The sequence below is a fragment of the Pisolithus orientalis genome (genome assembly GCF_024613125.1).
Source record: "Pisolithus orientalis strain OTSU chromosome Unknown F5J12scaffold_6, whole genome shotgun sequence".
Classification (NCBI taxonomy): Eukaryota; Fungi; Basidiomycota; class Agaricomycetes; order Boletales; family Pisolithaceae; genus Pisolithus; species Pisolithus orientalis.
The window spans coordinates 428,907-453,429 of record NW_026260787.1 but is presented as its reverse complement, the minus strand read 5'-3'; the positions used below and the strand labels follow the sequence as shown (position 1 = coordinate 453,429).

Sequence of the window (24,523 nt, the reverse complement as noted above, 5' to 3'; positions counted from 1 at the left end):
TATTCGATGGTTTTCTTCTCCATGACCTGCTTAGTACATGGTATAGCAATTCTGTATGTGCCCAAGTTGTCCCTGATTACAGTCTCGCCGGTAGTGATCCACCCGTAGCGAACTCCAAAAGATTCGGGGTAGTTACAAACTAAGCCCTCACATATCAAACGACAGACGGAGACCAGAGACTTCGCTGCTGGGAGGACAATCAACGAACAACATTTGCAGTACCTGGGTACACAATGGATCACCCCACTGGGTGCAGTAGCTCTATAGTAACCCAAGACAAACACGTATGTATCTCTCTAGGATTATGCAACTGCCAAACATACGAAACAGACTAGAAAGTTCCGCCAATGATAGCCTACACCCTGCTAATATGACGTTGCAATGGAGATTCTGCATTTGTGCGTCGGACATTGGTCATATTCAACCTTGATAGCCGTACCCATCGAAAAACCCGGATTCACGCATGAACGATGTCCATCGCTGATCGAGTCCTGACTCTTGCGCAATAAGGCCGAGCTGGGCGAGTTCGGGTGGGGCAAGTGACAGAGGTTGAGATTGGGGTGGATGCGGGTGTGTGGGTTGACTTGGCCATTGGGGCTGGGGTTCATATTGGTAGGGAAGTGGTTGTATTGGTTGCTGTAGGTGTGGTTGCATAGTGCGGGTGTGTATATGTGGATGGATTAGATTGAAGCTCGCCGGCGCTAATGAGAGGGTCGTCGTAATACGATACAGTAGACAATGTGGAAGTCGACAGAGAAATATTTGCTTGTGGCCCGTACAAGTGGTGGTACGGATGACACCCTTGAGAAATCGGGTACGGATCAGACGACTCGGAAAAGCATGTAAGCGGAGATGATCCCAGGACAGGCCCACCATGTAGTGGCGCTTGGTACTGCACATGAGAAGGTATTTGAAGTGACGCTGGTGGCAGCTGCATGAGAATAGGCTGGGACGAAGCATCCTGGATAAAGTGACTGATCCCAAGTTGGCATCTCTTGCGTGTGCTCTTGATCAGCTACAGAATCGGGCTGCTGAAGCCATGTGGAACCCAACTCTTCAAGGCTGTACGACTGCAGCACCGCAGGTTCAATCCTGTTTTTGTTGTTGCTGTGACTCAGGTGTTGGACTACTCGCCCGCCTAGCTGACCCATCAGAATTCGGGGACTGCTGCAACGTCCCATCTGCCGTTTGGTTTTTTACAGACACGAACTTCATCCGGCCTGCAAAAATAGCCAGCTCATCGTCACCCTCATTCTCCGCGTCGCTCCACTGCTGACCCAACTGATTCGGCACATCACTCTGTGCACGAAGGAGAGCATTATGTGCCTTCTCCGTCAACTTGGTGATGATAGGCTGTCGCGCAAATGAGTATCCGTGTTCAAGGAACAAGACCGACGACGAACGAATGCTTTTTGTGCTCTCCGACTGTGTGACGATGCTTTGGAGAAAAGAATACAAGCATCACGAAGCTCTTTCATTGCATCGGATGCCATAGGTGACCGTGGCCCACGTGTCACGATCGTGCCGAACACGATCTGCATAACCATCATGTAAACGTCGAAATGGCAGTCAGACAACAAAAACGTAGTGAACTAACAGAAGCCGAAAAAGCATGCGTCCATATAGGCCAAAGCCTAACAGTGAGTGTCGGATGGAGGTCATATTGCGCCTTGACTGTATGTAAGATCGTCAAGGATGCCCGATACGCTGCGAGGAAAGATTGGTGTGTATAAACTCTTCAGGGGATTGGTGGGATTCTCGATGATAGCTTGCGCAAAATAGCTGCGATGGATGTAAAGCAAGACTAACCAGGCAGACCCACAGTCAGCTGAACGAACCTCACCCAAAAAAAAGAATGAAAGCAACTCACTGACTTCCCGTGAATTCGACATGAGGAAACGGCCCATAGATTCCATCGCACTAATGTCCTTATTTGATGGTTTTGCTAGGAGAGCGCCAGAAGCAAACTCTTCCACAGCTTCAGTGACAGGGAAATTCCGCACTTTATGGTCGAGCTCGATGATAGTGGAATAACTCGGGGATTCGGATGTCAGTGTTCGTGCAGCGACATCTGCAACGCAATCTGACGCGAACCGCAAAGTCCAAGATCCGACTGTACGAGTGCCGAACCAGTATGAGTACTGGAGCAGCAAATAAAGAGGGAAACTAACATAAAGCCTGCTTATCGGAGCCAATGTGAAGCTTATCATGCGGTGACCCGCCTCTAGGGAACTGGCAATCAATGTATGGAAGAGAGAAAGTTGGAGGTCTCCCAGCTTCGAGACACTGCGATACACCACCACAATAAGCAAGCACATAGGCGGACATGGACCCAACTTACGTTCCAAACATCTGTCACAAATAGATCCCAAAATACGATCCGTCGCCTTGTAGTGATTTCATGTGATAGCCCCCATCTGAGACCATCTCGGTCTTAAAACAACAGAACCTTGGTCAGCTTGTTTGTCTGTTTCCCATCTGCGTCAATACTTACGAAGTCCAAGCTGACAGAATAGTCTGTGAGCGTCGTACGCGAGCCAATCTGAACGCTAGCAGACGCACCGTATGAGCTAGATGAGCAGCCAGGGCCGCTAACGACCACGACGTCTCTATACTGGTTCCCATGCCAGCCAACTCATTTCCGCTCATAGTATTGTATATACCGAGAAGGTGCAGTGCTTGGATCGTCTCCAAAGATGGTCTCTCCATCACAGACTGAAGGCAGATTGCAGCATGCGCGACCTGGTGGTAAAGTCTTGCCTCCGCATTCCCAGGTTCCTGGTTAGGATCAACCAAAGCACCAATCGCGAAAACGAGGAAAAGGAGGCCGAGTGGGTGGGGGTAATTGCCCGCTAGCGCAACATGAGGTACGCCATTCACATAGTACGAGGGCAGCAACTTGAGCAAGATCTGATCCTTAGACACATTCTGAACTAGCCAGCTTGTTTGTTCGAGGTAAGTTTCTGTCAAATAACACGCTCGTTCCCAGGTAGGGAGGCAGTCGTTGGCTAGCGTTTCTACGTTCAGAGTCGAATCATCGGGTTTAAATGGAAAAGCCGGGGTAAACATTTCAATTTCATGAGGCAACTCTGGACTTTTCGAGTCCCTCGCCGAGCCAGACGAACCGTCGGCAAAGTCTTGTGAGGGCGGACTATCGCTCTGGAGCGCATCATTATAGGTGCGACCGAGTAAGACTGGCTCTAGCTCACCATCAAAAGACACTATAAAAGTCAGCTTTGAGGAGAAGCATACATGATATTTGTGGCAATACTTACATGTGAGCCTCCTGTCGCTCCAAAGAAGCGAGATGCGCCATTATCCGAAATAGACAATGTACCCAAGGCTTCCACCAACTCAGGAGCGTCTGCGACTGAGGAGTCGTCAGCAGAGAGAGGACCAACGTCATCATCACGCTGAGATGCCCCCGATGAATCAGGCCGAAGAAGCGGGTGTGGTTCCGTGGAATGCTGGGCTTGAAGCTCCTCTAGTGAGTCCTCCAGTTGCCGAATTCGTTCGCTCATTTTGGATATCCGACGGTGTAAGTGTTCTGTCGCCGCAAGGACGAACCTGGATTACGGAGCGCTTAGACGATAGTCTGGCAGAAAACTACCATAGATAGATCATACCGAGTTCCTTGGCCTGTTGTGAGGCTTCCTGCAGACAGCGGGTGGTCGAAGCCATGGGAATGGAAGGATAATCATTCAAAAGCACGTACCATTGGGACATAATGCAGCGCAACGCCTTCGCTATAGAAGTATGCAAAAGTGTGAGTTATGGTGGTGATGCAAGAGCGCCAAGAGGAGAAGAGGGTATGCTCACCCGACAGGACTGGCAAGGAATCTGCTTGTCACACTTAATCTTCAGTCTTTAGATACAGATCAAGGACCAAGGGGAGGTGTGGAAGTCAGCCAACAAGCGTTACACAGACGTATTCGGATGACGCGTGATGACCGCGCACGTACCTATTGCATTCAGCACATGACAACTGTCCATTGTTCCTCTTATGTTCGGTCTCCCGTGCATGATTATCGTCGCATCCAGATTCCTTGGGAACTCTGCGACTCGGTTTGCGTTCAGGCGGCATCTATGAAGTTGGTGGAACGGGGAACAGGTTGCTAGGCTCGGATGTCTCCCAGGTTGAGTTTGGTGTCTTTATGTATCTGTTCTCTCTCGGGCGTTTGTTCATCTTCCGAGCATCGGGATTGCGTCAGGTATTCGTCCATCTTCCGTACTTCGGGCCTCATTTCCGTGTGTCGGGTAATCAAAAATCGTTCATATTCCGTCCATCGGTTGCCTTGCACGCGTGGGCACTAGAGCGGATCACTGAGCTACATACACCGCACCAAAGCCCCGGTAGTCGCGGAGGATCAGCGCACCCGTCAAAAAGGGAGATTCGGAAAAAATCTAGTACTTACATCCAGAACACAGCTTGGCACTACTGATTTGATGTGCCTTCGCTGCGGATGCCGAATAATACTGTTGGAGCTGAACATCACGTTCGACACGTGTGCCTTTCTGTGACCTATAACGATACCACGTTGTATCAAACCATTCTCCGCCAAATCGATGAAACTCACAGAATCTGAAGAATCACCCCGTGATCACGGACACAGGACACCTAGGCAGTACGTGTGATGACCTATAATCGCTGATCTAGTATTAACTGCTTAAGCCTTTTGTTCACCTTTTGAGAAGACGCGTCCGCTGAATGTAATAGCCCTCTTGACCGGGAAAAGGATACCCAAAGAGTGAGCCCTCGAAGTCAAGGTCTTAACAAGTTACGCCCTACTATTTTACACATCACTGGGGAATTGAGGTCACTTACAATGGGATGTCTGAGCTTACCGTAATAAGGGCACGAAAGAGGGACGGAGTGACGCAGGGTAATGGGTACCGGAACATCATCCAGAGTTGCAAACAAGCCATCTTAGAAGGGTGGTCATGTGTTGCATTGACAAGCGTAGCAGCGCGGAAGTCTCGGAGGCAACCAACTCAATGCACCGCTGGTACCGCAGCTCGCAGACGTGCTACGTACACCTCAACCAAGTCCACGAGTCAGCCTTTCCTACTAAACAAGTTCGAGAAGTCCGAGGACTGGCCAGAGTACACTGATCGACATGATAGACCTCCAATCCTTTGACAAGAACTTGGTGTCCATCGGCACCGAACAGGCCTTGACATCCATATTTAGAGCAGTGATCACGGGAATTCCGGAGAATATTCCGAAAGACGAATAGGTTATGAGGGGTATCGGAAGACAACGAGAGTGAAAAACCGAGCATATTCACCGTTGGGCTTGTTGGGAGCGTGCCGCTGAAAGACCAACAGCTGTGTCGGAAATAACTCAAATGTCACAAATACTAGTGATTACAGAAAGTATGGGAGGACCCGGGCACCTAACAAGGACAAACATTAGCTCGGACTTCACGCCATGGCCAACACGACGGTGAAAGGCGCATTAGCGATCCATGGCCAAAATCCCCAAGTAAGTCCCGTTAATGATGAGTCGGAGCACAGGTCTAATCCATGCAGTTCCTTGTCGAAACTGTCATCCGCAATCGAATTTGGGAGTCCGTCTACTGGAAGGAACATTGCTTTGCATTGACGGGTTTGTTAGCAGTACACTATGGGAGGTCCGTGCTGACAACTTAACATAGCGGAGTCCCTCATCGACAAGGCGATAGAACTGCGTTACATCGGGGGTGTCTATGGCAACCAACATCCCACTGAATTTCTGTCTCTGCTCCTTAAACTTCTTCAGATCCAACCCGAAAAAGAGATCCTGATCGAGTATTTACAGGCAGATGAGTTCAAGTGAGCCCATCGAGCTCCTGGTCGCATTTACTGTCATGCTGACGCGCGTTAGGTATATGAGAGCGCTAGCTGCAATGTACATCCGAATGACGTTTCGCGCAGTCGAGGTATACGAGACTCTCGAACCGCTGATGAAAGACTATCGGAAACTGCGCTATCGCGATATGGGCCAGTCGTTTCCGGATGACTTTTGGTCTTTTCAATAACTGACAACTCGCTGCAGCGGGATACTCACTAATCTTTTTCGACGAGTTTATTTACCAGCTGCTCAGCGAAGAGCGTGTATGTGATATCATCTTACCTCGCTTGCCGAAGCGGCAAATATTGGAAGAAAGTGGAGAACTTGGGCCACGCAAAAGTCGGCTGTTAGAGGCCATGGAGGGCAAGAGTGATCATGGGGGCAGTGACCGCAGTCGAAGCTCCAGTCGTAGTCGCACCACGGACAGGAGCAGGAGCAGGAGCAGGAGCAGGAGCAGGACTAGCGATCGGTCTCAAAGTTCAAGTGTATATCATTCCAGGAGTCCAAGCGAGGCAGGTTCGAGAAGTGGTTCGCCGTCTGCCAACAGGTTTGTTTCACGCAGCCCATCTCGGTCGCCCTCACCTCGTAATATGTCACCTGACGGAATGGAATTATAATGTATCACCTATATATTATCTGTGTCGTAATTCTCTATGCAGATGCAGTATTCTCGGCTGGCTTCTTATTGAAGCTTTGGGTCTTGAAAGAAAGGAGCTGTCTTGAGAGTTGTTTCCACCGTTCAGAGACAAGTGGCATCTTCTCTGCCGCTTCCGGTGACAAGTATCCACGGTTCTTCCAATCCGTGTACCATACTATTGGCCATTGCTCTAAGATAATAGTGATACGAAATGCAATCGAGCAACGTACGAATGTCATTGCGACGTGTCGGGGCAGCCGCTACGCGGTCGGTACGGCCCTTGACGCAGTCGCGGAGTGCAAGTGGATTATAATACTGGCAAAAGACACTTCCACTATTTGCCTCGACTGCCTTGATAGCACTCTTCGACGCCCTAGACGACACGATGTGGACGGGGGACTTCAAAAATTGTGCACCCTACAATAGATTTGAGTAACGGTCACCCCCAAAGTCGCATACTCACATCGCCCAATAACTTGACACCGTCATGAACGTCGTGTACGCAACCACTCAAAAGCAGGTCCTTGGCGGTGATGGGTTGGTCTGGGGAACAGGTCAAACGACCTTGGTCGATCCAATGCTGTATGCGATCCAAGTTGACGGCTGCATAAACTTTGCGGTTCCTAGCAAAAAATACCCAAAGTGTTTTCGTCTCAGCACCGGGCGAATACACCATACTTACGGGTTTACGAAGCCTTTCTTGGGAAAGCGCTTGGTTATGGGTGTCTGGCCACCCTCAAAGCCCGCCTTTGGTTTTCCGTTCCCTGAACGAGCTTTGGCACCCTTGTGACCGCGTCCCGACGTACCACCGTAGCCTGAGCCCTGGCCCCGACCAACTCGTTTTTTCTACGTATTGATGTGAAGTGGTACAGTGACAGAGCTTGTTGAAACGTACATCATGGAGCGAGCCAAGTGCAGGGCGAAGATTGGATAGAGAGACCCGGCTTGCCCCTGCACGGACCACGGCTGACATCGTGTTTGTTGCTCAAGGCGGGATTGAAACCGCGCAAAAGCGGTAGGCTGACTCACGTGATCTTGCTGATCCTTACATAAACTGCGCTCGTCGTCCTTGCGCTCATGATTCGGATGGCTACATCACTGCAGCCCTTGATAGTGATATGTGGGGCAACCGGTGTCGGAAAATCAAAATTAGGAGTTGAACTTGCCTTAGGGTTGGCGAACCAGGGCCACAGCAGATGGCGGGGTGCGAGGATCATCAATGCGGACTCCATGCAAGTATATGCGGGCTTGGATGTGGCTACCAACAAGATTTCCCCGGCAGAACAGATGGGCATCGACCATTTACTCATGGACTTTAAACAACCTGGGGAACAATACCTCGTTGGACATTGGGTGCACGACGCCATGCAAGCGGTAAGTTTCCGACATCACCGTGCTCAACAAATCAATAATTCCACGCTTGACAGATCAAAGAGACCCACAATCGCGACGAGATACCCATCGTTGTTGGAGGGACGTCTTACTGGATACAGCATTTACTATTCCCAAATCGACTCGTTAGTGATGGCCCGCCTAACCCAGCCAGAGATCAACATTCTGGGCTGTTTCGGTCACCTGAACTAGAAAGATCCATTTCGCAACTCCCTCCTGATCTTCTTGGCCTTTTCGATCACTTGCCTGAGCACGCACCACCCGCGGTCAGCCATCCCGATGACGCCTTGTTACTCTACAAGCTTCTCCAGGCACTTGATGAGCCGGTGGCTGCCAGATGGCACTGGAGAGATACTCGGAAAGTTCTCAGAGCCTTACGGATTATCAAAGATCAGGGACGAATGCCGAGTGAAATTATCAACGAGCAAGCCAGCACTCCTCTCTTTCCTCGGTGAGTGACGATCTTTATTTAGATGATAGTTGCTTATTGGCAAAGGCATAAACCATAGATACCGGACACTTTGCTTTTGGTTGCATGCCGAGCAATCCGTGCTAGATCGGCGCTTGGACGAGCGTGTTGATGGCATGATGAAGGTCTATTATTATCATTATTACTGAGCGCAAGTGACACGTCATTCAACAATTTAAAGAACGGCCTACTACAGGAAATCCGAAGAATTTACGAAAATGCCAGCTTTTCGGCTGGTATTGACGGTGGTCGTAGTAACGAACACGACGGAAACAAAACTACAGCCGACTTCACACTTGGTATTTTCCAGTCCATTGGTGTGTTACTCAAATTATATCTCCTGTTCAGGCTGCAACCCGGATTGCCATAGGTTACAAAGAATTCTACGATTACATTTCAGACCCAAACGCTTCGCGGGAGGATCTCACCGATGCCGTGGAGAAAACAAAACATGCTACTCGAAAATATGCTAAGCGTCAAATATCATGGCTTCGGAACAAGCTTTTACCTGCATTACACAGCGTGGCAGCAGAATGCAGAAGCAAGTCATCGATGGCGACGTTATACTTACTCGACACATCAGGCAAGTGGGCAATTACGCACAAAGAGCACGTTTCCAACGTCTTGTCATTAGTCCTTGGAGAATCATGGGTTTCGAACGTGTGTCAGCCCGCTCAAATGATCATGAGTGGTCCGTGTTTCGCGAATAACGTGATTCCCTCTGAACATAATTCTAGCGTTCTTAAACGAGGAGGAACTTCCAGATCCTATGATGTTATCGCCCTTGGCACGAGTTATGTTATCTAATGTGAACGAAGCACTGAGGTTTGTTAATCCCTGCTCGTGGCCGGCTGATTTAGACTTTGTTTCAAGTCCCTCAGCAGTTCTTGAAGCTAGGCGACTGGTTATGTGCCCGGTCTGCACAAAGAATCCTTCACAGCCTGTTATGGTCGAAGCAGCTGAGTGGGAGGCTCATCGGAGGACTAGGCTACACCGACGACTAGCGGCGAAGACGAAAGAGCGGGTTTTTGGTACTCCACGGGGAAATGGAGCACCGGAATGTCAACCCCCCGGTGGACCTCTTCCTTCGTGAGTGACATTGTGAATGACTTCGGTGCGCATCTCCGATGCTGTCGCTGACTTTTATTGGATTGTAGGGATAATCATATTGTGCCTGTGTAGATGGTCATTCCAAGGCCTCGGCGACAATGGCATTCATGATTTGGTCCTCTTGGTTAGTGCTGAAGGCAAGTCGTAGATGGCGGTCCTGAGTCTTTGCCTTAGCTTGAAAGCGCACCTTATGATAACACTGTTCACGTCCCTGGGGTGCCCGTTCGCTGTGCGCACTAACTCTTTATCGCTAAAGACAACAAGTATGATATGGTGGTGCCTGGAGCTATTTGCCTCAAAATATTCTCTCACGGGGGTTTTGAAATACGAAAATACTCAGTGATGTTTAATGTCATGGAGCGGCAACCATCAGACATTGGAATATCCCGCTGATCAGACCCCGTATTTGCCACAGAAGATAAGGGCCAGCACACAAGCCACATGATTGCGCTGACACTGGGGTTCCCAATTTTGGGATGCGCTGGCTGCGCGGGATCGCGTTGCCAGAAGCCTTAGTTGGCGCTTGAACCCAGGGTGTGCTATCGATGACCCATTGACGTGGAGGAAATGGGAATGGACACGATGGCTGCAGGTGTGTATTTGGATTGCCACCACCACGACCCAGCATCGTGATTAATTATGTTGGTTTGTACAATAGGGAGCCCGTGAATACAGACACTCTGAACTGCAATGTTGCTGGTTAGTACGTTGGCTCCGAGCCTGGTTCCAGCTGTCGGCAGGTTTATCATAATTGTTCCAGGTGATCCGCATATATTGGGGCCCCTTACAGCGTTACAACCCGGGTTTGTAACATTTCGTGTGCCACGTTGCAACTGTCAGACTGAGTTATGTTCTCCACCAGCGAGTTGGAGGACTATCGGGGATCATCGATCATCCCGGTACATATGTTATTGTACTGCCGTGTGTGGTCGCTTCGTGCGTTGATGGGCAATGAGCCACTGAGGGATGTCGTCGTGAGATTCCTGGTATGTATCCGTGTGGTCAAGCAGTGCTTGATGGTATAAAAGAACACCCTACTGTTCGCCGAATCCTGTCGCTCGAGCCGTTCCAAGGGTGCTGGAGCCTCTAGTTCTAACACTACGAGCAATCGTGCGCGTTGGTTTATGGCTACATCACTTCACCCCTTGGTAGTGATATGCGGCGCAACCGGTGTCGGAAAATCGAAGCTAGGGGTTCAACTTGCCCTTGGATTGACCAACCAAGGCCACAATAGATGGCGGGGTGCAAGGATCATCAGTGCGGACTCCATGCAAGTATACAAGGGTATGAATGTGGTCACCAACAAGATTTCCCCAGCGGAACAGATGGGCATCGACCATTTACTCATGGACTTTAAACGACCTGAGGAACAATACCTCGTCGGGCAGTGGGTGCATGACGCCATGCAAGCGGTAAGTTTTCGACATTACCGCGCTCAAGAAGTGAATAATTCCATGCTTGACAGATCAAAGAGACCCACAACCGCAACGAGATACCCATCGTCGTTGGTGGGTCATCCTGGATCCAATATTTACTATTCCAAAACCGACTTGCTGGAGATCGCCCACCTAATCTATTCAAGGCACAACATCCTGGTCGGTTTTGGTCGCCTTCACTGGAGCGTCTTAATTCACAGCTTTCGTCCGGTCTACTTGACCTTCTTAGCGACGTTCCCTGAACACGTGGCATCGGTAGCCGGCCAGCCCGGCGCGGCTTTGTTACTCTACAAGTTTCTCCAGCTGCTTGATGAGTTACTAGCTGCTAGATGGCACTGGAGAGATACTCCAAGAGTCCTCAGATCTCTACAGATTATCAAGGAGCAGCGACGAATTCTGAGTGAATTTATCAATGAACACGCCCCTACCCCTCCCATTCTTCGGTGAGTGATGCTTTTTGTTTGGACGAGAGTTGCTTAGCAAAGGCGCAAACCACAGGTACCCCACACTTTGCTTTTGGTTGCATGCGGAGCAATCAGTGCTGGACCGGCGGCTGGACGAGCGCGTTGATGACATGATAAAGGTTTGTTTTTACCGAATGAAGCAACACATCGTCTAATAAAATCCTACAGAATGGCCTCGTACAAGAAATCCGAGAATTGTATGAATATTCTCGCTCGTTCACCGACCGTGACTCTAGCCGCAACGAACACGGCAGAAGCGAAATTGCCGCTGACTTCACAGTTGGTCTTTTCCAATGCATTGGTGCGTTACCTTTATTATAGGTGTTGCTTGGGCTACAACTCGGGTTGCCATAGGGTACAGAGAGTTCTACGACTACATTGTAGACCCAAACCCTTCGCAAAGGAAATTCGCCCGCGCTGTAGAACAAATGAAACAGTCTACACGCCAATATGCTAGGAACCAAGTCGTTTTGTCTCGGGACAGAGTTTTATCTCCCATACATACCTTGGCAGAAGAATCCAGAGGCAGGCCATCGATGGCAGCGTTGCATTCCCTTGATACAACAGGCAGGTTGGCGACTGCTGTCAAGGAGCACACTTTTAACGTCTGGCCCTTAGCACCTGGACCGTGGGCTTCTAATGTATTTCAGCCCGCCCAAATGATCATGAATGGTTCGTGTTCCGCGAGATAATGTGCAATCTCCTCTGAAGACAAATTCCAGAGTTCTTAAAACCAGGAGAAACACAGGCTTTGTTAGTCAATGTGAACAAAGGATCGAGGTCTGTTAGCCCCTCCCCTTCCCCTGTCGCTGTAGTTCACTAACCTAGATTTGGTTTCACAGTCCCTCGGCAGTTTTTGAAGCTAGGCGAAATGTCTTACGCCTTGATGCTCACAAAGATCATCCGCGGGAGCCCTGTGGGGGGCTCACCAGAGGACTGGACTGCACCGACATCTAGCATCTGGGAGTGGGGCGGGGGTAGCCCCAGTGGTGGCTGAGCCTTCGTAAGTGCAAGGTGCGAATACCTTCGCTACGCACATCTGACGCAGTAACTGACTTTTATCGGTTCGCGGGGGTGAATACAATGCGCCTGTGCAGATGCCCATTTCAAGGGCCCCGCATTCGTGATTTATTAGGTTCAGGCAAATGAAAATACATCTTCGACAACGATGGCTATTCACTGGGCAAACCTTTCGTCGTGAGCACTGAGCGGCGCCGAGTCGTTTTCTGCCAACAGAATACGCCTTTCTTCATCACTACCGGTGGATGACACTACTACGCGAGACCATATTCACCTATGCTGTTGGTTGCTGTTGGACATTATGGTGGTTAAAGCCACGACGAGTGTAATAAATATCGATTGAGACGTAGGCAGAAAAATATCATACGACAGCTTTATGTTATAGGTTTGTGAAAAAAAAAAGGGTTGGGTTGGGGTGTGAGCTGTCCTCGTCGGGGCTGCGACAGTATCGCTTGAATCTCAAACGCGCATTGAGTGGCAGTCGTGAGCACCGGTCGTGACACTGATTGTGCTCATTCTCTTGTTCTCTTTTTTTTTGCCTGCCAGATTTTCCGACTCGTTCTGCGGTGGCCATCGCCCACTGCCAGCACTTCGGCTGTTTTCTCGCTTTTCAACCATGACATCCATGGCGGATGTTCCGGCGTACATGTTACCAGGAGCACCTGTGCTTCAACCGCCGCACCTGGAGGGCCTTTCAGATCCGACCCTCTCCACTGAAGTTTTGCCGGGGCCGCCATCTCTGGTGTCTATTCGGCGTACCGTACAGAAGCGCGACCCGAAGAACTCATCTGTGTTTGTTTCCTATCTGCCCCCATCAGATCCTGGTTCCACGTACTCGGGTCTTATGGCTGGTCCACTAGCTGTGGATATCGGCGGCTCCCGTCGAAAGCGGGCCAGAGTCGACAAAGGGTGCGCCCTTTCATTACATCCTCAACGTTGTTATGCTGATGTCGCTCTCTTCCATGACGCACATCTGTTCTCCTTAAACTCACATGCTGTTCGTTAAACCAAACTTCGACAATTTTCGACTGTACCTATGCGTGCATCATGTACTCCTGCAGGACGGCTAACGGACGTGCTCAGCGTGCCAACGCTCGCAGCCTGAACAACAGCATTCTCCCCGCTCTAGATCCAGTTGTTCCAGAAGTGCCCTCACGCCAGCCTAGCGTGCCACTCCCAGACTCCGACTCGTTCCCGGCACAGCCCGATTCGGATGACCCTTCTTTGTCACTTTCTAGAGCCAATTCGCAGCCTGGTGGTGAAGAGGGTATTATGTCTGTAACAAACGGTAGAGGGAGGACCACGAGAAAAGACAAAGGGAAGGGAAAAGAGATCGACAGAGGTTTTATCAAGGAAGAACCAGTACAAATCTCACTGTCTCCTGAACCTTCCCTTGCTCTGGTACGTTTCTACGTCGCTGTGGTCCTACGCAGTAGCACGTCTAATTTTCTCTTCAGCCCAACGACGATCACTGTTCATCATGTCGGTCTTTGGGCGCTCTGGTGTATTGCGACAGTTGTCCTCGAGCGTTCCACCTTTGGTGCTTAGATCCGCCCATGGAGGCCATTGATCTTCCAGAAGGGGACAAGTGGTTTTGTCCAAGTTGCATCATTCGGAAGGTGAGGCTCACCACGAAAATCATGTTGGTAAGACCCCTGACAGGAAGTCGCCAGCACCCACCCTCCAAGCCCACACGTTCTTCGTTTATGTCGCCACTTCTCCATCAGCTCCAAGTGACCATCCCCAAGGAGTTCCAGCTCCCTGATGACATAAGGAACTTCTTCAAGGATGGTTCGTTACTTTGTTCTAACACTACCTTGCCTACTGACCTTTTTTTCTCAGTTTCCACAGCTACTAACGGAGCTTATGTCGATAGTTCAGAGCTCAAGCAGCTACGGTTGAAGTATGTCTTGCTCATTCTTTTGTCGGCCCGTTGCTCATTTTACGTAGCCGCCACGGGCAGTTGGAAGTCCGTGACCCTTATCGATTGAAGGATCGCAACGGCATCCCAATCATATGTTTCCGTTGCGGTCAATCTTCGTTGCCTAGGGGCGGCGTCGTCGCATCTACCTCATCAATGAAATGCTCCCGCCGTTCAACGTCGACTTTGCATAGTGCAACACCGGAAACCTGGAGGAGCATGTTGTCTTGCGACTACTGCAATCTCCACTGGCATCTTGATTGTCTCGACCCACCCCTCACGTCCATGCCTTCATATGGAAAGAAATGGATGTGTCCAAATCACGCCGAACAAGTTCTTGTGAGTACTACCTCCTCTTTTACCTCTGTATTTTTTTTGAGATAATACATCGACTCCCCCATATAGCAACCTAAGCGCCGCATCCCAAAGCAGAACGCCACTCCTATCGACATCACCAAACCGAACCAGTGGAACAGTGGCAACATAGAGGTCATTCACCCGCAACCGGCCGCGATGACTGAAAAACTGGTCTTGGATGAAGTACTCATCAATGGCAGGCGGTATAGAGTACCCGAACGGATTATTATGCTCGACTTCTGGAGCAAAATCAGCAGAGATCCACACCAGAACCGAGGGTACGTAGTCATATTTTCCAACTTGGGCTAGCAACCGATGCGCAGTGTGAAAATGATAGTGAAGACCCACCATCGAGGGTGTCGTCGCCGCTGACGTCGTTAAGTTCTTTGGATGAAGTGGGCACAGATAATGAGCCTACCTCTGAAGATCTCATCTCAAGAGATGAACTTCACGCTGCACAAGTGTGCTCTCTTTCTTCAATGGAGCAATTTCAGTAGTTGACTCGTTTACCAGTTGCTATTTGACCTCCATCATTCTCTCTTGCGGAGAACCGCGATCCCTACGGAAAAACCGACGAATATACAGCCTGCATTAGGCAGAGTTCAAGAAAGAACCCTTGTTGACTCGACCACGCAGACGGTTCCTGACCTGGAGCCATGTGCAGTTCCATCATTCCCGAGGACAGTAGAACAAAGCGATGTGGCAAAGCCGACCACTCACAAGGCACGTGTTAGCCCATTCCTTCAATCGGTTAGTAGTCTTACCTGCCGGTAGCGCAAGGCTTCTTCCAGGGCCACAGGCAGGGGTGCCACTGAAACTGAAGTGCCTTTACAAGCGCAAGCACCAAATGAACTTCTGTCTCCTGCAAAGCCAAAGAGAGCGAGAGTGGCACCAAAGCAAGAACAGGACGAGGAACTAAGATTGGCTGATGATTTGACCGTCGATTGCCTGGAAAGTGTGAGTCAAGAATATGTAAAATGCAGGTTGACCCGTTTCTCATTTCTTATTCTATAGGCTGTCCCTGCGCGGCCTGGGAGGCAGGGTAGGGGACGCCGCAAGCTGAGGCAGTCTGAGATGAATAATAATCTTGTTCCCGTTGCGACGTCTAGGTTCCATTCCTATTGCAACTGAATCCCTTTCAACAAACTGCCCCACTACACCGATACCTGTTGCGCCCGAGGTAAATCACGTTCCTCCAGTGGCATCTACCTCTACCGAGGGCCTGGCGTCGAAACCCCCTCCAACGTCCAAAGCATCCATGATGATAACTCAATCCAGCACCTCTTCCACACCCACCCTCAAAATCCGACTTACCTCGGCTGTCGGCCGTTAGTGCTGCGGCTCATGCCAATCTGACTGCCCCTGCATCCCAGTCACCGTCGTCCAGTATATCTCCTGCGCCAGAAGCAGACGCGCGGCTGCGACGACGATCGTTGCGCAGACAAGATTCCGCGTCCGTATCTGTAAGCGGTGCTTCGTCGTCCGCGCCAGACGATCTCGATGAGCCGGATTTGGCGAAACCAAAACCAAGTAAGTGGATAATTATGACATGCACGCGGCGCAGTGGGTTGATGAGCTCTCACCCAGGACGTCGGCAGCTGATGGCACTGGCACGGGGCGGCGCGGGAAGGCGTGGAAGGGGGCGGTACCGATAACTACGTAGCATGGTGGTTACTGCTAATGAGGTCCCACCGAGTGTAATTTGATCTGAGACACCTATCATACTGCATTAACATCTTTTTCCTTGTTTTGTAACCGGTGTGAACTCGGTACACACGAGCGTCTCATGGGAGCTGTTCCGAGAGTCGAGACGCCCGGAACTTCCTGGATTACACCAGGACGCTGTACCGCACTTCGACTCCCCCCTCTGCAATGACGCTTAAGAGGAGTTTCTTCCTGTCTCACATCCGTTCTACGGTGTCGTTCCATCGACGTCGCTGTCGTGGATATCATGTTCGTTATGCCCTCGAACCCCAGGACGTGGAAATTTCGCGGCTACTCACTACCTACGCTGCCCACCCCCCACACCCAATAACGCTCAGTTCACTCGTTGCATTCGGCCAACCACTCACGCCAAAATCCTTATTGCAAAGCGTCTCTTATGTCTTGTCAGAGATTCCTCGACGTCTTGCCAGGCGGGCGCGTGCACTCCAAACGCTGCCCTTCATTGTCGGCACAAACCCTTACATGGCGAAGACACTCAAGGCATACCAAGATAGCTTTCAGTTCCTGGCAACGTATCCGCCAGTCACCACCCTCGAAGAGAACGCCAGATTTACGGCCGAACTTAGCCAGTTGGTAGAAAGTCATCGCAATGACATTCCCACTATGGCGAAGGGGTCGGTAATTATTATCTGCTTGGAAGACCTCACACGTGCTAGATACTGACGCTAGGATGAGATTACAGCTTCCAAGAATGTGCCAAGTACATGTCCCCCGCACAAATCAGCAACTTCCTTGACGGTGCAATCCGCAACAGAATATCTGTTCGTCTGATTGCTGAGCAACACATCGCTCTGTCGCGAGTCCTGGAAGCGCAGTCGGAACTTGGTCCTACTTCTCACTACGGTATCGTAGACGTGGCTTGCTCTCCAGCTGCCGTGATTAAGATGTGTGGTGAATTTGTTAGCGAGTTATGCGAGGCCACTCTCGGTGCGGCTCCCACTATTGTCATCGATGGACATCCGGACACCACTTTCGCGTGAGTGTCGCTATCATTAATCGCTTGATCACGTATCGTAACCCATTCTCCAAGCTACGTGCCCGTTCATCTGGAGTATATCCTCACCGAAGTACTCAAGAACGCATTTCGGGCAACGGTTGAGCATCACTACAAGCAATTCGGTAGCACTTCTACAAAGCCTATTCCCCCGGTAACCGTGACGATATCTCCCCCACCTTCTCCTTACTCTCCTTTCCTGTCGTTCCGCGTTCGTGACCAGGGAGGGGGAGTATCGCCGTCCAATATGGCACGCATCTTTTCGTACGCGTTCACCACTGCAGGACATTCTAGTCCTGATGACGATGTCGGTGGTGGTCCTTATGCTGCACAGCATATCGGGGGAAGCGCTGCCGTTGGCGAAGGTACGAGCAGAGGGGAGGGAAATTTATTCGGGGAGATAACCAGCAAAGGTTTACAAGTCGGTTTAGGGACGATAGCAGGGCTGGGCTACGGGCTGCCGATGAGTAGGTTGTATGCGCGCTATTTCGGGGGTTCCTTGGATTTGTTCTCCCTCGATGGGTGGGGTAAGCCTCTATCATTGTCAATTGCTCTCTCTCTTACTCAGGGGGCCTGCAGGGAGTGACGTTTTCGTCAAATTGCGAAGCGTAGATCAGGCTGGGAACGCTGAGATCTAATCGATTCTAAGTACTTGTCGTTGCATCGACTATCAGTTCTTTACCAGTGCTGGCATCGGTCGCGTCCGGACTATATTCCTGTATTTCCATTAGTAGTATATAATAATTGGTGATGTAAGGCGGATATGCTTCGATGCGCCAATACAAAAGCTACCCCATGCAAGGCTCATGGACAGAATCGACTTACAAATTGTGCAAGTCTCGTGAATCGATGAAGTATACTAAACTAACTAGCCGTTAAAAGCGAAGTCGTGATGCAACTTGACGGCGTCGAACCTTCTCGAGTGATTGCTAACATGGGTACGCAAAAAGGTTGCAGGTGAGGTATTCGCGACAACACTCACGTTGCAGAGGCGTTGGCTGCTCTTTGAGCGTTCTGGCAGACACGCAAAAAGTGTTCGCTCCACAGAACAAATTTGCCCTCTACTTCCGCTGGATCTTCTGAATCCCTGACAACTTCCAACAATAGATCGTTATCTATGTAATACGATCAACACAGGCAGAGCACAATTTTTTCGGCCACTTCACCTGTCGGGCACACGCAAGCGATAAGCTCGAGAGTTTCATCCAAGAGTATGCACTGTTCATCCACCGCTGATGCATCTGCGAGCTTGGTTTCCATGAGTTGGTTACAAGCCAGTAGGGAAAACATGACTACTCACATCATGCCTCAGATCCTTCAATAGTTGAAGGAGACACTGAGGGTCAGAAGTTTCGTGCGTGCTCGATCCTTCGGCCTTATTCGCAGTTGACTGCGAACAAGTTGCTACTCGGGAACTCGATGCCTCACTAGTCCCACCAACTTCCGATTCCCTGACGGAGACGTTATCCCAGAAATCGTTAATATCGTCAAAAGCATCCTGGTGTACATCCTTTTGGTTTCTGGGTGGGGGTGGGGGTACCCGAGCGACCGCGTACCCGATGTTTCGTGCCTGTTGCTTTTGGGGCGCGTTCTTCGTGGACAACCTGGATGACTTCGGTATCAGGTCCGTCGCTTTGAAGCTGACAATGATGTTCATTTTCGCATGTAAGCAGTCTTGAGCGTTACTGCCCAGCTGCGCAAAATAACTGAGAACAACCGCTATAACCACTGGCAAAGGCGAACCTCGAGATAATTAACTCCGAAACCACTTCCAGAGGTCGTCCTACGGGTCGAGAATACTTGACGGCACAAAAGCTGTGTGACAATGCGTTCTGTCATACTCTGGTCTATGTTCGCAGCTGCGCCATAGCCTGATAATCCCGAATAAGGAGCAATATTTTTACTCTTCCGTCCTCGCCAGACATCTTTGAACATGTTAAGCGTTATCCCACGATCGCGCCCAGAATCAATCATATCGCTCAAAAGTTGCACGGCTTGCTGTGCCATTGCCGTGCAATTCTCTTTAACGGATTTTCCAGGCTTACAACAGTTGTCGCAGCTCTTGTGACATTCCCCTTCATCGAATTCTTCGTCGAAATGTCTAAGAAGGAGAACGCGTCGGCAGTCGCTTTCGTTAGAGCAATAGGCTACAACGGCGGATAGCCTTTCTAACTGTCGCTCAACCTCGTCTGGTGGGGGCCTGTTTCCATCGTGGGGGTTGGTTAACATGCTCTGTAACTTTGCCACGTCCCGATATGCGTAGACTAGGCGAGCGTTAGAATAATAGTCATTGTAGGTATCGCAAAATAGATCTCACAGAGAATGCAATCTGACGGCCCTCCATCCCTCCCTGCACGCCCAGTTTCCTGGTAATATCTGCTGCCATTAACAAGGTCCCAACAAAGTGGTCCAGTCACATACCCATCCATGTCTTTGGACATCGTCACATGAATGACGAATCGGACTAAGCTGCCGGGTAAATATTATGAACCTCGGAAATGAATAAATCCGAACCATCGGGTTTGTCAATCCCCATGCCAAACGCGATCTAAACAGGCGTGAGATAGCGGGGGCAGCACCGTAGGTCCGTAAAACTTACTGTTGCCACTATGATTTTGCATATTCCCATTGACCAATCAAGCTGGTTGACTCTCTTTTCATCGCGATCCATTCCTGCGTGGAAATGTCTAGCAGACAGATTAAATTCTTCTCGAAGTCTCCTTGCCACGTCTTCACACTCGTCCCTAGACTGACAATAGATGATGCCTGTATCACCCTTGTGACGTGACTGAATAAACCCTGCAATTTCTTGCAGAAGGACCTTTTTCTGGGCGGGCTTCATCCGAACTTCGTAATACAAATTCGCTCTGTTGAAGGACTGTTTGAGACACACAGGGTCCCGAAGCGCCAGAGATTTCTTGATGTCCTCAATGGCCAACTCGTTGGCACTTCCAGTGAGAGCCATAATCGGAATGTCCGGCCATCGCTTACGAAGGATCCCTAGAAAAGCATACTTTTGGACGTGGGCTCAGTGGACGGAGGTTTAGTAGTAGAAGCATGAACCTACTGATTCCCGCCACGATCGCCATCCCCCGATGACATGAGCTTCGTCAACGACAAAGCGTGCCAACTGTTTGCCCTCGTAGAGATCAACTACGATGTCTTGCACGTTGTTGCTGTTTAAAAGTTTCTCCGGTGTCGTATACACCAGAGGAACATTATCACCCTTCCGCAGTCTAGGCAAGGCATCGTGGGCTGCGTCTGCGTCAGCAGTGTTAATGAGACGGAAAGCATTGATGCCTTTTCCGCGCAGAGCTAAGACTTGGTCCTCAATCAGTGATAGAAGGGGGGATATCACGAATGTTGTTCCTTGGGTCTTTCCGGACTTGCACAGAGCGGGTAATTGGTAACATAAACTCTTTCCACCCCCTGTCGGTGCGAGGTAAAACACGTCCTTTCCATCTAGGGTTGCAGTGATACACTCGAGTTGATTCTTCCGGAAGTAAGAGAGCTTGAAGGTGCCTTTCAGAAGCGATATAGCCTCGGCATAGTAAGGAGAAGCAGTATGATCCACTCGTGCACCACTCGACGTTGAAGATACATAGGCTCCTGCCTGGTTGCCATCACGGGCATTCCCGCGCAGGGACTCTGAAGAAATAATCGGAGTGTCCGCATCTAAAGCATCCCACATTGCATCGTCACTATCAGGTGCCATAAAGTCATCCGCTGACGCATTAGTAGCTGGGAAGTCATCCTGTGTAGTGCAAGGTGCTTCAGAGGAATGAACTGAAGCACTTGTCATGGTGGTCGTAGTACCCGGAACGATGCTGCAATCAGAAGGGGTGATAGGTGTATCCGGAGTGACTGGATTTTCCATAGACGATAGAGGTGGTAATGGGGGATTCCTAGGTTTTGTCTTCACCAGCTCTAGTGCTGAAGATGAACGATCCAAGTGGAAGGGTGACAGCTGGGGAGACTGTTTTCGTTCATCTAGTTCTGAAGCAACAACCTGCTCCCTAATGCGGCGCATACGATCATCAACTTGATCCCTGGACATTGAGATAAGGTGCAGGAGGAACAAGAACAAATCGCCAAAACCCACAGTAGCAAAGAAAGTAATACGATGTCATGGCCTTCTTCGAAGCCTTCGATATGTTTGTGCATGAGCTCGACGATTAGTTGTCTGTATTGGGTGACTCTAGCGAGCATCGATTGCAGCGATTGTGACGATTTCTAGAATACGGTAAACTGTAGTTAAAAGCAACATCGAAGTACACTTACAAGCTGAAGATCTGGATAGGACTGTCGCTGAGGGGACTGTTGTACAGTAGTTTTCGCAAGTTTCTGCATTGGCGGAGTTGTACGCAGGGCAGCTGGTGGAGAAACGGACGAGGTTCCGACTACAGAAGAAACTTTTGGAGGTACACGGGTGATCTCACTAGGCCTCGAGTTCTGTGGCTTACTACCGAGCAACCTGGTTTGTGGAGGAGACACGTGCACAGGATATGTCATCCCATCGAACGAATGAAAGGCATCGTCCTGCTCGACAGATCTGACAGATTTGAGACGCTTGCTTGAGCTCCCCTGCACGAACTCTGTTGAGTTGGAGACGCGTTTTCTTGGGATCTGTTCCGTGAGGTCCAAAAGAGAAGGCTCCGAAGAGAGATCGATAATGTCACGACGGCGAGGCATAGGAACAGAGTTCGCGCTTGCACTGGCTGGAGAAGCTGCCTTCGCAAAAGGCTGAAACGAGGATGTCGTCACTCCAGATGCCGAAGTCGCATTGTTACGAACCGCAGAACCTTGTATATGTGAATGGGTTGATGCAACACTCGCTGAAGGTGGTGACTTACAACCAGTTGCATTCGGGTCTGGGGACGGACCCGAGTGGCTGATTGCAGGTTTAAACTTGGAGTTTGCCTTCAGATGGGAGCTGGGTAAGGAAGCTAATCGTACATGGATGAAGAGCCGAACTGACTGACCTTTTTGAAGCCGGCGGTACCAGGGGAGTGATTGGACGCAATGGGATTCTGACCTGCCAGAGGCGGCGGATGTACTCCTGATTGCATTTGCATCTGGAGCTGTGTCATCGCGCGGGCGTAGAGTCGCAGAAAGTCGAAGGCAAACGTGAGTGGACAGTGACCGATCAACGTTGTTTCCAAGAAGCACGGGGGCAGCCGCACAGCAAGTTGCAAGGACAACTCGAGGATGCTTGTTTTCTTTCAAGTCCACGCACGGACCCAATTACTCTCCACGCGGCATTTGAGCCAGGTTGTCGAGTCGATCAGATCCAGAGCCGAGTCGCGTCAGATCACGTGATCGTTCCAACCAGTACATTTCATTAGTACGCGCGCGCGTCACAGCCCAACCCAGGGATTGACTTACTGTCGCGATGTCCGGGCAGTATTGGTTTCCCAACATGCCCATCCCAGAGATTATGACCTGCCCTCTCCGAGTGGGGTCTGTCCGTCAGCACCGAACAGCTGGTCAGGCCATCTTCGGATTTCGTCATGGGCGTATACAGCGCATGTCTCGAACAAGTAACGGGACTATCATCGGACGCTCTCCAGGAGTCCATCCAAAGTGCGCTTGCATCCATGGAAGACTCTAATACAGTCGGTGTAATTGTGCACCGCAGGATCGATGCTAATGCTAATCCTCTTCCAGGACCTATATTCTGCGAGTGTGGCGCACAATTTCATGTTATACCATCTGTGGGTCGATCTATCAATTCCATCATGTTCTTCCTACTTATTTACCAATAGAACTCGCTTCGCCAACGCCGCACGTATCATGGACTTCAGTTCAAAGGACCTCTATAATCCTGAACCGGAACGAACCCGATTTATACTCTCTGCCTTCATCAATTTTGTCAAGTTTGCAGAGCAATGTACACCGTTTACAAGCGGCCTCCGTGAAAAATCTATTACGGTTATGGAGGAAAGGGAACAAGTTGCACAGGAATTGGCAGCCGTCCAACACAAACTCAGCGCCCTTAAGTGAGCGCGCTCACAACGTTGCCGTACACAGTCCCTGCTGATGCTACCCGAGAGCCCAGAGAGCTAAAGATGAGCCTAAGTGCGAAGAGTTGCGAATGGAGAACGCTGCAATAACTGCACATCTCATGGTCACCAAGGAGACGACCCAAAAAGTGGTCAAGGAAATCGAGGCTCTCAAAGTAGAGAAGGCCTCCGTTCTGTCGAAGAAGGATAATGTCAACAACGAAACGACCCTACTTCTTGACAGGATCTCACGAACACGGTCTCGCATCGTACAGTCCCCTGAACGGATTAAGCGCAATATCACTACCATGGGTGCTGTCACAATCGAAGACAAGAAGGTAATTTCTCAAAATGAAGCCAAAGCAAGGGCCCTCCAAACAAAGATATCTGCACTGTCGAACCTTGAAATAGTTTGTCACTTGCAACTTGTTCTCCATCTGCCACTCATAGCACTGCCTGCAGGATTTGAGGGCTTGTGTTGAACAACTCCAAACCACAGAAAAGGAGGTGCAACTCCTTGAGGCTTCCCAAAAGGAACTGGCAGATGTCAAAGACAGTATGGACTACAAGAAGGTCGAGCGTAGCGAGTTGCAGATGAAAAAGGAAGTACGTGAATTATCGTTGGTTCGTCATAAAGATCAAGTGGTCATCACTGCTTCAGAGAGTACACAGGCAACTGGCAAACGCCCAGGAAAAATTGGAGCGCGCCCAAAGACACGCAGAAGAAAAGAGACATGCCAGTCAACAGACCATTGAACGACTGCAGCGCGAGTACGAACAAATGGATGTTGAAAGACGAGAAAATGATAAGCAGGTCGAGGAACTTCGCAAGGAAGCTGATGAGATCGAAACCAAGGTTTGCTTGCCAGGTTGTATGCAAGCTATGATTCATGACATCATCGTTCGCAGATGGTAGAGCACCTGAAGAAGAGTGAAGCCGAGCTCAACGAACTCCTAGCAGAATACTGGAAACTTCGACATGAAACTGGTATGACATATCAGGCGTTTTACTTTCCGCGAGCATTCACCTATATTCTATAGAGGTGTACATGGAGACACTTGCAAACAAACTCAACATGAACGTGACCTCGGACTGACGACGTGAACGTAATAATGCTGCGAATTGGTGTTCAATGCTTAAACATGACGCGTGTTGTAAATGA

At 50.1% G+C, this 24,523-nt stretch overlaps 10 protein-coding genes across 10 annotated transcripts; 7 read left to right on the top strand and 3 right to left on the bottom strand.

Annotated features, from left to right (window-relative positions):
- Nucleotides 1-821: 821 nt before the first annotated feature.
- Nucleotides 822-4,084, bottom strand: F5J12DRAFT_780826 (fungal-specific transcription factor domain-containing protein; the record flags this gene model as incomplete). The annotated part of the gene is made up of 15 exons (XM_051742511.1): nt 822-1,092; nt 1,148-1,353; nt 1,404-1,535; nt 1,598-1,707; nt 1,871-2,113; nt 2,172-2,286; nt 2,342-2,417; nt 2,495-2,517; nt 2,563-3,159; nt 3,210-3,221; nt 3,276-3,567; nt 3,611-3,654; nt 3,716-3,746; nt 3,820-3,840; nt 3,963-4,084. 15 exons carry the CDS (start codon nt 4,082-4,084, stop codon nt 822-824), a joined length of 2,295 nt encoding a protein of 764 aa, XP_051602555.1.
- An 860-nt stretch (nt 4,085-4,944) lies between these two features.
- Nucleotides 4,945-5,103, top strand: F5J12DRAFT_700338 (uncharacterized protein; the record flags this gene model as incomplete). Its single annotated transcript, XM_051740495.1, has 1 exon — nt 4,945-5,103. A coding segment is annotated over one exon (159 nt), but the record flags the coding sequence as incomplete, so codon positions are not given.
- A 258-nt stretch (nt 5,104-5,361) lies between these two features.
- F5J12DRAFT_484949 (PRP38 family-domain-containing protein) lies at nt 5,362-6,511 on the top strand. Its single transcript, XM_051739650.1, has 5 exons — nt 5,362-5,485; nt 5,533-5,608; nt 5,658-5,814; nt 5,867-5,982; nt 6,038-6,511. The coding sequence occupies exons 1-5, from the start codon at nt 5,432-5,434 to the stop codon at nt 6,448-6,450; spliced, it is 816 nt and encodes a 271-aa protein (XP_051602553.1). The 5' UTR covers nt 5,362-5,431; the 3' UTR covers nt 6,451-6,511.
- Nucleotides 6,468-7,456, bottom strand: F5J12DRAFT_484957 (ribosomal protein L15). The gene is made up of 5 exons (XM_051739651.1): nt 7,366-7,456; nt 7,153-7,316; nt 6,934-7,093; nt 6,701-6,887; nt 6,468-6,645 (listed from the first exon to the last, which is right to left on the bottom strand). Exons 1-5 carry the CDS (start codon nt 7,441-7,443, stop codon nt 6,485-6,487), a joined length of 750 nt encoding a protein of 249 aa, XP_051602552.1. The 5' UTR covers nt 7,444-7,456; the 3' UTR covers nt 6,468-6,484.
- Nucleotides 7,457-7,556: 100 nt separating this feature from the next.
- On the top strand, nt 7,557-9,424 carry F5J12DRAFT_716881 (tRNA isopentenyltransferase; the record flags this gene model as incomplete). Its single annotated transcript, XM_051741035.1, has 7 exons — nt 7,557-7,844; nt 7,898-8,313; nt 8,372-8,456; nt 8,513-8,648; nt 8,702-9,022; nt 9,069-9,156; nt 9,205-9,424. 7 exons carry the CDS (start codon nt 7,557-7,559, stop codon nt 9,422-9,424), a joined length of 1,554 nt encoding a protein of 517 aa, XP_051602551.1.
- A 1,141-nt stretch (nt 9,425-10,565) lies between these two features.
- Nucleotides 10,566-12,338, top strand: F5J12DRAFT_890020 (IPP transferase-domain-containing protein; the record flags this gene model as incomplete). The annotated part of the gene is made up of 8 exons (XM_051747375.1): nt 10,566-10,853; nt 10,907-11,036; nt 11,107-11,320; nt 11,376-11,460; nt 11,510-11,642; nt 11,696-12,013; nt 12,064-12,121; nt 12,170-12,338. 8 exons carry the CDS (start codon nt 10,566-10,568, stop codon nt 12,336-12,338), a joined length of 1,395 nt encoding a protein of 464 aa, XP_051602550.1.
- Nucleotides 12,339-12,772: 434 nt separating this feature from the next.
- F5J12DRAFT_812694 (uncharacterized protein) lies at nt 12,773-16,374 on the top strand. The gene is made up of 14 exons (XM_051744903.1): nt 12,773-13,270; nt 13,423-13,762; nt 13,819-13,980; nt 14,035-14,152; nt 14,204-14,264; nt 14,312-14,621; nt 14,688-14,917; nt 14,977-15,100; nt 15,153-15,362; nt 15,414-15,596; nt 15,654-15,681; nt 15,749-15,960; nt 16,013-16,169; nt 16,227-16,374. Exons 1-14 carry the CDS (start codon nt 12,978-12,980, stop codon nt 16,292-16,294), a joined length of 2,496 nt encoding a protein of 831 aa, XP_051602549.1. The 5' UTR covers nt 12,773-12,977; the 3' UTR covers nt 16,295-16,374.
- Nucleotides 16,375-16,376: 2 nt separating this feature from the next.
- F5J12DRAFT_812689 (branched-chain alpha-ketoacid dehydrogenase kinase) lies at nt 16,377-18,319 on the top strand. Its single transcript, XM_051744902.1, has 4 exons — nt 16,377-16,978; nt 17,047-17,340; nt 17,395-17,885; nt 17,938-18,319. The coding sequence occupies exons 1-4, from the start codon at nt 16,512-16,514 to the stop codon at nt 17,994-17,996; spliced, it is 1,311 nt and encodes a 436-aa protein (XP_051602548.1). The 5' UTR covers nt 16,377-16,511; the 3' UTR covers nt 17,997-18,319.
- Nucleotides 18,320-19,077: 758 nt separating this feature from the next.
- F5J12DRAFT_716686 (P-loop containing nucleoside triphosphate hydrolase protein) lies at nt 19,078-21,049 on the bottom strand (the record flags this gene model as incomplete). Its single annotated transcript, XM_051741024.1, has 6 exons — nt 19,078-19,622; nt 19,676-19,734; nt 19,780-19,822; nt 19,873-19,906; nt 19,958-20,371; nt 20,426-21,049. 6 exons carry the CDS (start codon nt 21,047-21,049, stop codon nt 19,078-19,080), a joined length of 1,719 nt encoding a protein of 572 aa, XP_051602547.1.
- A 1,517-nt stretch (nt 21,050-22,566) lies between these two features.
- On the top strand, nt 22,567-24,457 carry F5J12DRAFT_904130 (Nuf2 family-domain-containing protein; the record flags this gene model as incomplete). Its single annotated transcript, XM_051748489.1, has 9 exons — nt 22,567-22,629; nt 22,815-22,973; nt 23,026-23,072; nt 23,124-23,357; nt 23,410-23,770; nt 23,823-23,966; nt 24,022-24,216; nt 24,270-24,348; nt 24,402-24,457. The coding sequence occupies 9 exons, from the start codon at nt 22,567-22,569 to the stop codon at nt 24,455-24,457; spliced, it is 1,338 nt and encodes a 445-aa protein (XP_051602546.1).
- Between the last annotated feature and the right edge of the window lie 66 nt (nt 24,458-24,523).